General features: G+C 35.1%; 2 protein-coding genes and 1 non-coding gene across 3 annotated transcripts; 2 read left to right on the top strand and 1 right to left on the bottom strand.

The window, feature by feature from the left end:
- Positions 1-1779: 1779 nt before the first annotated feature.
- On the top strand, positions 1780-5315 carry LOC132170870 (protein PLANT CADMIUM RESISTANCE 11). The gene is made up of 5 exons (XM_059582007.1): positions 1780-2157; positions 3280-3343; positions 3553-3717; positions 4425-4490; positions 4676-5315. Exons 1-5 carry the CDS (start codon positions 1895-1897, stop codon positions 4871-4873), a joined length of 756 nt encoding a protein of 251 aa, XP_059437990.1. The 5' UTR covers positions 1780-1894; the 3' UTR covers positions 4874-5315.
- A 1622-nt stretch (positions 5316-6937) lies between these two features.
- On the top strand, positions 6938-7884 carry LOC132169957 (transcription factor MYB4-like). The gene is made up of 3 exons (XM_059580894.1): positions 6938-7076; positions 7182-7311; positions 7392-7884. The coding sequence occupies exons 1-3, from the start codon at positions 6938-6940 to the stop codon at positions 7882-7884; spliced, it is 762 nt and encodes a 253-aa protein (XP_059436877.1).
- Positions 7885-8131: 247 nt separating this feature from the next.
- TRNAT-AGU (transfer RNA threonine (anticodon AGU)) lies at positions 8132-8205 on the bottom strand. The gene has a single exon. It is a non-coding gene; the product is annotated as a tRNA-Thr (tRNA).
- Positions 8206-12766: the final 4561 nt, after the last annotated feature.

Genomic DNA, 12766 nt, shown 5'->3' with positions numbered 1-12766 from the left:
ATCTTGTTTGTCTGGCACTGGCAGTATTTTTTGATGGATGACACTTTCTAATCATCCAATACTCGGTTTCGCAATGGCCACCTCATATTATTATTATTATATGAAACGGATATGATTTCCGGTCTCTACTTATTGAGAAATATTTTATGATTTTTGGCAAATATTTTTGGGGCTAAAATTAGAGACCAAATGATTGTGTTAACCATAATTGACCGAAAGTGTAATCAATGGCTGGCTTTCAACCATATTCTTTTCTAAGATATCATTTTCTATTTAACGTCAGTTTCACGATGATGAAGACAGATTCGATTTTTGCCATCAAACTTATTGGGAATTATTTTATAATTTTTTCTAATTTTTTAGGACTAAAATTGGGTATTACAGTCTTTATTATATATATATATATATATATCAGTCATTAAGGGTAAATTTGTAAAACATTTATAATAAAAACCATAATATCCACCGTAATTAACTGAAGCCTTGTCTTCTGAGTTCTGAGTCAATAATTGTCTCCCATCCGATATTCACTCAACAACAGCGAAAAAAGAAAAAGAAAAGAAAGAAGAGAAATGGGCGGGGGCTATGTCATGTGTTACTTTTTAGTTGCTGTTGCGAACAACTTTCGACGGTTGGCTGTTGTTGCCTAAACACGGATATTGATTAGTGAAAACGTGGCAACACCTATAACTTTATCGATAAATACCTCCGCCTCCGCTCGGTCCCACAATCCCATCATTGCATGCCAACCCAACCCTTTCCCAAACAAAACTCATTAAAACGATAATAAAAATTGAATAAAAGTAAATAATTTATGGACATAAATTTCTTCTTAATTAGCTCCGAAGAAATATCATTTAATCTTTTTAATTTATTTAAAATGGTTTCAAGTGTTTATAAATATTTAAAAGGTATATTAAATTCTTAACGTTATTAATATTAGCTTATTAATTTAGACTAAATTTAATGTATTTTTTAAAATATTTATAGACACTTAGCACTATTTTATGGGTTGAAGGGGTCCCCAAGAGATAGTTCAATCGGTTGAGACCACGCCTAACAAAGCGAAGATCACTAGTTCGAATCTCTCTCCCACTCTTGTGCAGACATGTCAATAAAAAAAAAAAAAAATGATTAGAGGGAATTTATGTCCATAATTTACTAGATTCATGTAGAAATGTTGTAGAATTAGATAAGGTGATAATGAAAATTAATTATTGAATTATATAATACATGAGTTTATTAATAGAATTACTCATCATTAGCATTTTAGAGTGTCGGAAACAAGAAATCTCCACAACCTACTCTCTTAAGATACTATCATCATTAAAATTTTTGAACAATATTACCTTTTAAAATGCACTAAATAAAAAAAATTGAAGAGATTTGGAATGGAAAGGATCCTTACACTTGTGAAATTAACAGCCTAAAACCTAATTGTAGTGCAATTATAGTCCCATTAATTATCATTATCTCAAATATTAAGCTGGTCTAAAATTTTAAATTAAATTAAGAATTTTCACTTTTCAGTGTCAATATTTAAATTAAATAATTAAAATTTTAAAATTTATTTATTTTTAAATATGTTTATTGTGTTAGTTTGTTGAATATTTAATTTTATATCAGTAATTAAATAATAAAATATCAGTGGTTCTCTTTTAAACCTCTTTTAGAAAAATAAAGGAAAAAAGAAAACCCAAAAAAAGAAAGAAAAAAACGTTATTATTAATATAATACAATCCGTCAAAGGCAGGTCTTTTTGTTTCAAATCACATCAAAGCATCAAAGCATCAAAGCAAAGCGCATTTTCAGAGAGATCCCAAAAACGAAAAGAGACGAAACCAAACGAAACCTACCCTTGCTGTTGTTGTTGTTGTTGTTGGTGTTGTTGGGAATGGGGGATTTGGAGAAGCGAGAGAGGGCGGAGGAGGAGGAGGAAGAGAAGGAGAGGTTTCTGGAGGGAATGGCGGTGCTGGATTTCGACATGCTGTGCTCGACGGTAGCTTTGCAGGCACAGCAAGGGAAATGGAGGAGCTTCGAGAACGTTGGAGAAGAAGAACAAGAAGAGGGAGGGGAGTTCGGTGGGGTTCTGAGGATGTGGGAGGGTGAGGTCCAGGATTGCTTCGAAGACCGTCGCATCGCTATCGAATCGGCTTGGTGAGTCGTCTCTTTCTTGGTTTTTGTTCTTGTGTACGGTGTGTTTGTTTTGGGGGAAAATGTTTCCCGGAAAAGTTATTATTTTCTCGAGTAAAAAGCAAAGAGGCAAAAAAAAATTCAAGTCCGAGTATAAAGAGAAGTTATTTTATTTTATTGTTTTTCCCGAGCGTGAGGAGAAGCTGAACTTACTTCAAAGACATGGGGTATCTATCTTCTAAAACTCAGTTTTGTTTGTTTTGAGGGAAAATGTTTCCCGGAAAAGTTCTTGTTTTCTCGGGAAAAAACAAGAAGGGGATAAAAAAAATCATGTTTAGGTGTGAAGAGAAGTTAAACGTGCTTGAAAGGTATGGAGTATTTTTGTTTCAGAACTTAATTTTTTTTGTTTGATGGAAAAATTTTCCCGGAAAATTTTTTTCTTCTTGAGAAAAAGAAAATCAATTTTGGGTGTGAACAAGCTAAACTGATTTTGAAGGTGATATATTTATTTCTTTCAAAATCAATTTTGTTTGTTTTGCGGAAAGAGTTTCGAGGAGAAAATTCTCTCTCTTCACGTTTAGCGGTTTAGATCCTCTGGATTAAAACTTTTGTTCATTGGTATTATTTTTAGAAAGAAAAGGTACGAAAATTGAACCCTTTTTTTTTTCGGTTGGAAGCTCCAAGTTTTTTGGAATTTCCGAGATTAATTAGAGAGGAATAATCGTGATTGGTTTCTTTTTTAATTTCCCCTCTTTCTCTTCTTTGTCGTTGAATTCTTCTGATTTATTTCGGAAAAGAAGAATTCCATCGAATTTAGCTCCGATTAGGAATATAAACACTCAATTTTCCTCTTTTTCCTTTTCTTCGTTGCTGGTACTATTTTGGGACATGCTTTGCGTGACTTCTCCGCCCGTTGAGGGTTGGTTTCTTGTTCTTTGAGTTTGTGCCTGTCTAAGGCAAAACAGAAAAGGAAAAGAACAGTAATGTGTTGCTGTTTATGTCATAGTCTTGGAACGGCAATCTTGCTTTGAGGATGGGGTTTGCTGCTATAGGTTTACGTTTTTTTTTTTTGTTCTTCTTGCACTTTTCTCAAACTAATATTGATATTTATACTACGCTTGTGTGACAGTGTATTTGATGTTGCAGTTGTCCGTGCTACAGATTTGGGAAGAACATGAGACGAGCTGGTTTTGGTTATTGTTTTATTCAGGTAAGAAAACTTCAAAAAAAGAGAGGGAGAGGGAGTTGAAATAAATGTTTGAAATAATTGTGTTGAGATTCCAGGAGAGTGACAGAAGTCATATGGAAAGTTGGACTTTTCTTTATTCACCCAATTAAATGGCCTGTCTATTTTTGTATTTTCAATTTTCAACTTCTAAAATCGTTCTCAGTTTTCAATTGCTCGTTTTTATTTCGCAGGGAACCGTTTATTTCATTCTTGCTGCTAGTGCACTTCTCAACTGGGTTGCCTTTATTGTCACCAAGAGGCACTTCTTTTTATATCTGGCAGTTGCTTTTACTATTTCATTAGGAACATATTTGGGCTTTTTCCGTACCCAGATAAAGAAGAAATTTAACATCAGGGTGAGCTTTTTGTCTACCACTGCCACTGTTTGGGATTGTTATCAGCTCAGGATATTCTTTTTATGATCCAAAAGTCTTTGGGTTCGTTTTTGTGATCATATACTCTGTTGCACAATGGTTTCTCCAAACATCCACTTTGGTTGTCTATTTGGTACTACACAATCTCATGTTTACAAAAGCTGGGCTTAAGATGAATTGTTCTGGGTGCAAAAGCTACAGAAGCTGGAGAAAAAGAATGTTGGGATGGGTTAGTGTGGGTGGGGATAAATATTGCTTAACTGACCTAATTCTTCTTCTGGATAACATGTAAACTATGCAACAGTTGTCAGATATAAAGGGGTTTATGGAGTATCAACAAAAAATTGAATTAAACGTGTTCTGCATGGTCTTCTAAACTTGTATTATTATGGATTTTTTTTGGTATAAAACATGCATGAGGAACCTTCCTTTCATGAAGGATGTGTTTCTGGTTTACTTTGATTAAGCTCGTAGCAGCCTTTTTTTTTGTCTTTAAATTGAGTGAAACCAATTGTCCCATGTTGATCTATCGAATACCTTCCTGATCTTTTTTCTTTGTCTACTGTGATTTTGATAAACTTTTAACAAATATTTGCTACCTTTCTATCTAATGCCCTTTTTTTTTGTTGGTTTCCTTTCTCCAGTTACATGATTGTTACTGACATTGTGGGAAATATAATTGTTTTCAGGGTAGAGATAGTTCCTTGGATGATTGCATCTACCATCTTGTCTGCCCATGCTGCACATTATGCCAGGTCAGTTTCCTGGCAAAACTTTCTTCTGCAGAATTTGATTGTTTCAATTAATCTGCAGTCTTTATAAAGCTTCGCCATCTCTTTAAATTAGTGGAAGTCAAAATCAACATTCAGACTTAAAAGTAAAATCGGCCAAAACCTTTGTATCCCTGGAAATTATTAGCATTCTGTTAAATTTGGAGCAGGAGTCCAGAACATTGGAAATGAACAATGTCCAAGATGGAACTTGGCATGGTCGAGGTGACACAATATGCATTGGTGGCTTTGGCGAAGGAAGCAAAGCATTCTTTGAGCTTCAGCAACCTCCTATTGTATCAATTAAGTCCCCTGAGCCCTGCAGCATGCCAAAAAGTACAGATGGTAGTGATCCGGCTGCAACTTAACATGGTGGGCATTCAGAATCATTGGTCCTCCATAGCAATAGTGGCCACACGTAAGAATTAATGTAGACTTCCTGTGTAATTTCTTTCCTGAATGGGGGATGTTTTGCAGCCTGCATGGCATGAGCCAGTATATTTTCAGGATTTGGCAGTAGTTGGCACTGGAAAGTAAAGGTTCATTGCTCCACCTAGAGAGGCTGCTTTGTGGGTCTGCAATATTGACCTACTTCCAAAAATGTGTTGTAGAAAACTGTATTTATATTGGTGGGGGTTTTAGGGTGTGACCCCCTGTTCTCTACATATTTTTAGCTTGTAATTCAGTGGTAGAAAATGCCATCTTTATTGTTAAACTGTTTAGAAATGGTTTATATGATCATCCACCTTGCTGGGTTGATTGCCTGCTCGGCTAATTTGGTCAGAGACCAATTGAGATGTAGTGCATATAGCATTTCTCTATTGGAAATTTGGAAACATGTTGATACAATTTATTGGGCTCAGGCAGTTTGATATGATTGAGATATGATGGAGCTTTGCTGGGAGATGGTGTCCAGCTATAGGGGATATCCATGTTGAGCATGAATTTTCCTTTGGGCTAATTTTTCTAGCCGGCCCAGCTCTGAGTGATGGCTACTGCAGGGTTTTGACCGGCTCATCTCTCTTCTCTGGAGTATTTTTCTCTAAATATAAGTACGAATTTTATAAGGAAATAAATAAGAAAGAAAAGAAAAAGTTTATATTCCCTCCTTTGAATGTGAAGTATGAAATGGAAACATGAGGAGTTGAATATTGTAGTGAACAAGACATGGAGGGTGACTTTTGCCTTGGAGTCATAGCACACCTTAAGACATAAAATTAACACACACACCTTAGAGAAATCAAATTTAAGATTATCTATCAACATTTGATACTCGACTCTACTTTTCTTCTCCGTATTCTTACCAAACCTACCTTCTACTTCGTAGAAATCTCTAGTTTAATCCTCAATAATTCAAGAAAATAATCCCCATTTCTTCATCAAGATCAGATACTTAATTTGCTTCTTATAATAGCTTGAATAATCTATGAGTTTTAGAACCACCATTAGTCTTTATTGGATTTTAATTTAATGATAATTTTAACCAATGAGTTTAAGAAAATGGGTCTAATGAAGTTGGAGTAAGTATAGCATTACTTTAATAGCTTAACCAAGCTTATTAATCTTCGGCTTATTAACAATCAAAGTGAGACATTTTTAATGATGACAACTTAAGCGGATAGAAAATAGGTTAGGACCCAAAGCCTAAGGCCCGATTTAAACTGGCAACTAAATTCAAACTTGGCGTACTCTTGTCTATTTCATTTTTCCATACTCCATGATGTAAGCTAGCATTAAAAAAACCACTTGTCTATAATTTATTTGGTAATTTGCATATTTATTCTACACCTCCAACATGTATTGATGATCAAAGCAAATGGACGTCACAATCCACAACGACCATTTCGGGTTACGTTGCGATAGTTATCACAAACAAATTGAACAATTTCTCACGTTAATTATTAAATAATTAAAAGATACTACCACATAAATTTATAAATAAATAAAAAATGGGTACCACAAACATTTTTCTTTATAAAGTGACTTAATCTGAATATCGACCCTCGCTTCACCATGGAAAAGTACTCTTCCTATGGTCTTTGTTAATGGAAATTATATATGATTTTCTTTAAAAAAAAAAAGAAAAAGATAATTATGATTGCTTGACTTTATATTGTTATAAAAAAACTACATAGAAAAAGACGATATAGTTTTCAATGTCGGTCGCTCCTATAGGCTATAGTACCACTTTAATAAGTAAAAAAAAAAAAAAAAAGAAAGAAAAGTAAACCAAGACTTGTTCCAGGAGGGATCCTCAGTTAAATATGCTTGCTTTGTTTTCGAAAGTCTTTGTTATTTCAAAACGTCAAACTTTCAAATGTAACACGTTTTCCCACTGAATCACATGATAAATAGCAATCACCAATCCCCTATCTATGGTGTTTTGAGGTTAATTTGGAAGTTGAAAATGAGCTAAAGTTATTATGACAGAGATGGAGAAGGCTAGTCCCCATGCTGAGAGGAAGATGCCTTTGAGAAAAGGCGCATGGAGTCCTGAAGAAGATCAGAAGCTGACAGATTATATTAAGCGATTTGGCATTTGGAATTGGAGTCAAATGCCAGAGCCTGCCGGTACCAAACACTAAACTTTCCATATTTTCCATGATTACTAAAACTTGGTCATCAATTTGTCATTAATTTGGGTGTTTTTTGAATGATACTCTGATTAACCTTTAGGTCTGGCAAGGTCTGGGAAGAGTTGCAGACTCCGTTGGTTGAACTATCTAAGGCCAGGTATTAAGCGTGGAAACTTCAGCAAGGAAGAGGAGGAAACCATACTCAAGTGGCATCAAGTGTTGGGAAACCGGTAAATATTCATTCATCTGCACATCTTTTGATATTGCAGTGATACTTTTTGAAGTGAGTGTTGTGTTTCTCTTGTTTCAGATGGTCTGCAATTGCATCAAAGCTTGCTGGGAGAACAGACAATGAAATAAAAAATCACTGGCACACTCGCTTGAAAAAGTGCTTTAAGAACAATTTGGCACCAACAACTGTATCCGACATTGATGTTGACCAGAATGGTTTATCTGGGATTGATCCGAAAGTGTCAGATGATCACTTGGATGGCTCTTTGGGAATACCGATTTCAGTACCGCACCTATTCATGGCTGATGATCTCTCTTCTTCATCAAGCACTGACCCCCCTCACCCTGCTGTTGAAAAAGATGGAAACCAAAGCACGGAGGAGAATTTTGGTTCATCGAATGCATTTGAAGAACTCCAAAGTTTATGGGAGCAGCCATTTTCATTGGAGGAGTACTTGTGCATGGTGGAGACAGAGCCCGGAATTATGGCTCCAACTAGTGCGGTGTGGCTCCAGGAGCCCATATATCCGTCCATTTCTTATGATGGCACGGCGATGGGCTTTGGGATTTAATTAAATGATAAGGTTAGTATTAGTATGTGAACATTTGAATCCTTGGGGGCAAAATAGTTATTTTCTATAAATAATTTACAGATTTCTATATAGCATAATCCCAAATATTGCTTTTTTTTTTCTTTTTTTTTTTCTAATTGGTAAGAGGAAAAATGTTACAAAAAAGGGTCTTTCTCAAATATTGCTTGATTGATTGAAAGGGAATAAGCTAATAATTAGAATTTAGAAAAAAAAAATTACAGGTTTGTGCTTTCATTGAGAGTTGAACTCAAGACCTCCCGCTTACTAAACGGGTGCTCTAACCAACTGAGCTATGAAAGCTACTGTTAAAGTTCGCTAAAGGTCGAGTTTTAGAGTATAAACCCAACCGACAGGTTTTTGAATCACAAGAAACTATTTTGTCGATTAGTGAAGTCAAAACGGTTCACTTCCTCTCTCTCTCTCTCTCTCTCCGTAGGCCATATCATTAACTCATTTAAGACCCATATTCTTTGGACAAAACACCGAAAAAAAATAAATGATATAATTTATTTATTTTTTAATCATATTTTTATTATTATTATTTATTTTTTAATAAATCTTTTAACCATTTTCATAATGAATAGATGAATTGATTATTAAATTTATATTGGGTCTGCATAAGTCTACAAATTTAATAATTTATCTATTAAATTTATAAGATGAGATGAAAAAAAATATTGACGGGAACCATTTCTTACAAAATATTATTGTTTCGCAACCAACTAAATTGCGACTTGTGAGTATATATATATATATATATATATATATATATATAAGTTGCAATGCCATAAATTGGATTATTTGTTCATGTGACAATATGGATTTTATAGGAGACAATCATTGATGTTATCTAAATCTCACCGTCATTGACAATTTCAAATCCTCATCACACAATCGGGTAAATAACACTGCGTAGTGTGTGGTTTGCGGAATGTAATATCTTGGTGCCCACATTCCCAAAAATGTGCCTATTTTCACGTTTGAAAATATTACGAATCTGATAGAATATTCGGGAATATGAGATTTCATGTTTGGTTTACTCCTAGGCATCATGTAATTTTTTTTTTCTTAAAAAAATATCCTTATGTTATGTTCCTATGATCAAGTGAATAAGGTCGTTGTTTGGTATAGAATAATTTAAAAATTAGGAAAAAATGTAAAATTAGTCCTTATGGTTTAATTATATGATTTACAATTAGCTATCTATGGTATCAAATTGAACTTAAAGGTTCATGAGGTATGCTAAAAAAACAATTTAGTTCTTATAATCAAATTTCGTCTATTAATTTAATAGATTCTGTTAGTGTGACATTAACTTAAATAGAATAAGTATCACAATTTTATTGGCTCTAACATTTCACGTTATCATATATAATCTATTAAGGCTCCGTTTACTTCAACGTAAAATGGTTTCCAGAAAATGATTTCCGCATTTTACGGTATTTACTTTGACGTAAAATAGTGGTCAACGGAAAATATTTTCCTTTTAACCGAAAATTCTTCTTTAATTTCGGAAATGAAAACCGTAAACCATTTTCTGACTGTGAGCATCTCATTCTTAAATTGATGGACCTTGCCAAGACCCGCCCAAAACCTTGCAGGAACTTGACCGGGACTCGCATAGGACCCGGTTGGGACCATGCCAGGACCTGCTCAGGACTTGACCGAGACCCAGCCAGGACCTGACTGGAACCCGCTTGGGACCTAACCGGGACCCACTCGAGAATTGACCGGGACCCGCTCGGGACCTAATTGGGACCCGCCCGGGAGCTGACCGGGACCCGCCCAAGACTTGCCAGGGACCTTGCTGGGACCCGTCCGGGACTTGACTGGACCTGCCTGGGACCCACCCAGGACTTTCCCGGTCAGGTCTATGTCAAGTCCCATCGGGGTCCCAGGTGAGTCCCGGTCAAGTCCCAGGCAGGTTCCAGGTGGGTCTAGGTCAAGTCTCGGCGAGGTCCAGGGCGAGTCCTAATCCAGTCCCGGGTGGGTCCCTGTTAGGTCTCGGTCAAGTCTTGGGCGGGTCCCAGTCAAGTCTTGGGCGGGTCTCGGTCAAGTCCCTGTGAAGTCCCAGGTCCTGGCGAGGTCTCGGGCAGGTCCTGGTCAAGTCCCAGCGGGGTCCCAGGCGAGTCCCGCCAGTTAGGTCCAGATCAAATCTCGGTCAAGTCTTAGGCAGGTCTCAGGCGGGTCCCGGGCAAGTCCAGACGAGGTCCCGGATAAATCCTGGTCAAGTTCCTGTGGGGTCTCAAGCATATCCCTGCGGGGTCCCAAACAAGTCCTCGTGTAGGTCCCTTTATTGAAAAAAAATATATATATAAAAAATATTAAAAAAAATTATTTTCCGTGTGCGTGGTAAACGCCTTAAAATGATTTCGACAGAAAACATTTTCAGGGAAAATGGCTTCCCTGAAAATATTTTCCGATGAAAACCATTTTATGTCGAAGTAAACGGAGCCTTAGTCAATGAATAATTTTTTTTTTTTTTGGCATACTTCAACGACCTTTGAGTTCATTTTGATATCACAGGTTTACATAAAGTTAATTGCAAATCAAGTAAACCACATGGATTGATTTTACATTTTTTCCTAAAAATTAAAAATATCATCCAAAACGCAACCACAACAATCACACTATCAAAGGCCTCCCAGTCTTATAAAAAATACAAGAAATTCAAGGAATTGATAAATTTTGGATTAGGCATAAAATTCCCTAAATCTAATGGGTTCGGTTCATGAGTGTTGAAATCTAACCTACCCAACACTTGCAAGCAATTCTACAACAATCCTGGATTCAAAAAAAAAAAAAAAATTACAACAATCCTATAACGTCCAAGTGTCGTGAATTCAACAAGAAGCTTGTTTGGTTAATCAATTCTTTTTGATTATTTTTTTACTATTTTTTGAGTTTATGTTTGGGTATCTTTTAGTCTTTTACACCAAACTCTAACCTTTTCAACTCAACTACACTCAAATTTTTTTCAACTCAACTAATAATAAACTACAAATAAATTTTAAAAAAAAAAAATAATACCCACCACCACGGGTGGTCCATCCACAACCCCGTACCTGGGGTGGTGGTCGAACCACCCATAAGTGTTGCGGGGTGGCCAGTGGTGGCTTGGCCACCCCTATTTGATTCGAGGGATGCCAAGCCACCTATAAACAAAGGCTTGAGGTGGCCGAGTCACCATCTGCCACTCCTTATGGGTAGTTTTCGAACCACCCGAGTTTTAGTGTTTTATTTTTTATTTTATTTTATTTGAAAAAATAGAGATTTGTTTTTCATTTATTTTTAGTTTTATTTTTTATTTTTTTATTATTAATTTTTTCAAATATATTCAATGCAATTTACCATCCCAAACATCTTTTTTAATTTTGTTTTATATTCTCTAAAACCATCTAAACATTCAAAAAACCAATTTTCTCGGTATTCACAATTTTGAATACAGTAAAGAATAATAGAAAATAATAGGGAAAACTTCACAAAACTCCATGAACTTTTACGTGTTTTGAAAGTACATTTATGAAGTTAAAAAACTCTCAATTAATAATATCGAACTTTTAATTTCTTTCAATTACCCTATTTCGTTAGAATTTTCCTTTAAATCTTGCCAAAAGCAACAAATTTGACATTTTTGTGCTTAGATATTAGGGTAAACTTCACTAAGGACCCACAAACTTTCACTCGTTTTGAAATACCCCCCTGAACTCCAAAATCTCTCAATTTAGTCCCCTGAACTTTCAATTGCTCTCAATTTGGACCTTTCCGTTAATTTTAGCCGTTAAAAATTCAAAAAAAGACCAAAATATCCCTGATTTTTGTTTTTTTTTTTAAATAAAAAAAAGTTTTAAAAGTTGAAATTTTATACAAAAGTTAGGGGTAAAAACATCATGTGACGTTTCAAATCTGACGGAGGGGTCCAAATTGAGAGCAATTGAAAGTTCAGGGGACTAAATTGCGAGATTTTGAAATTCAGATGGGTATTTCAAAATAGGTGGAAGTTTTGGGGTTCTTAGTGAAGTTTCTCCTAGATATTATGTTTAATGCAGGTTATGAAAATACATTAAATAAGATATGCCATGTCGACAATTATCTATTTTAGCTAAGAGTTTAAGTTTATAGCACTAGAGTGCAATGTTGAATAATGTTAGAAGTCGCTCTTGTGTCACTTTAAAAATGATGTGGCTTATAAAATCATGCACCATTGTATTTGTGATGGATCATTATTGAATTTTGATCAAATAGTAATTTTAGAGTGACACAAGAGTGACTTCTAGAATTATTTTACCGTATTTTATTGCAATATAAAAGTCTCTATTGCCTTCAAAAGTATGAGTTTATAGTTTATCGTATGAGTTTATAGTTTATCTCATAATAAGGTTAGGAGTTTATCTTTAAGCCAATATAGGAGTTTATCTTCAAGTTAGAGTCGAAGTTTATCTCTAATTCTTTTACTTTGATTCATGTAGTTGTCTATGCAGTCCCCTATTTAAAAGATGATAAACAGTAAGCATAATTAATCCTAAACTTTGTGTTTTAGGTTTTCTCAAAACCTAAAATCTATCAACTCCATTCCGTATTCACTTTCACTGATTCTTTTGAAATCAATTATTTGTACTCTAAGAGGGCTGTTTCTTGTAATTCTTTGCGTCTCTCTAGCAGTTACGCTATTCTGATTCTTTTGAAATTCAACAATGCCTTGCTTGTGTGAGGGTAAGGAGAACTGGAGAAGGTTGGAAGATACCCAGACAAAGGATAAAGTTAAAAAGATGATATTCTAAACGTTGGAATGGGACTAAAATATAGATGTCAGCACGCTATTCTGGTTTATAGTAATTTGGAATATGATTTTTCAATGATC

The sequence above is a fragment of the Corylus avellana genome, chromosome ca2 (assembly GCF_901000735.1).
Source record: "Corylus avellana chromosome ca2, CavTom2PMs-1.0".
Taxonomy (NCBI): Eukaryota; Viridiplantae; Streptophyta; class Magnoliopsida; order Fagales; family Betulaceae; genus Corylus; species Corylus avellana.
This window is presented reverse-complemented; position numbering and strand designations above follow the sequence as displayed.

Excerpts from the sequence above, each read along its gene's own strand:
- LOC132169957 (XM_059580894.1), top strand. The coding sequence starts at position 6,938 with ATGGAGAAGGCTAGTCCCCATGCTGAGAGGAAGATGCCTTTGAGAAAA. Across the intron at positions 7,077-7,181 it reads TCAAATGCCAGAGCCTGCCG|GTCTGGCAAGGTCTGGGAAG; the intron begins GTACCAAACACT and ends ATTAACCTTTAG. Across the intron at positions 7,312-7,391 it reads CATCAAGTGTTGGGAAACCG|ATGGTCTGCAATTGCATCAA; the intron begins GTAAATATTCAT and ends CTCTTGTTTCAG.
- LOC132170870 (XM_059582007.1), top strand. The coding sequence starts at position 1,895 with ATGGGGGATTTGGAGAAGCGAGAGAGGGCGGAGGAGGAGGAGGAAGAG. Across the intron at positions 2,158-3,279 it reads ATCGCTATCGAATCGGCTTG|TTGTCCGTGCTACAGATTTG; the intron begins GTGAGTCGTCTC and ends TTGATGTTGCAG. Across the intron at positions 3,344-3,552 it reads TTGGTTATTGTTTTATTCAG|GGAACCGTTTATTTCATTCT; the intron begins GTAAGAAAACTT and ends TTTATTTCGCAG.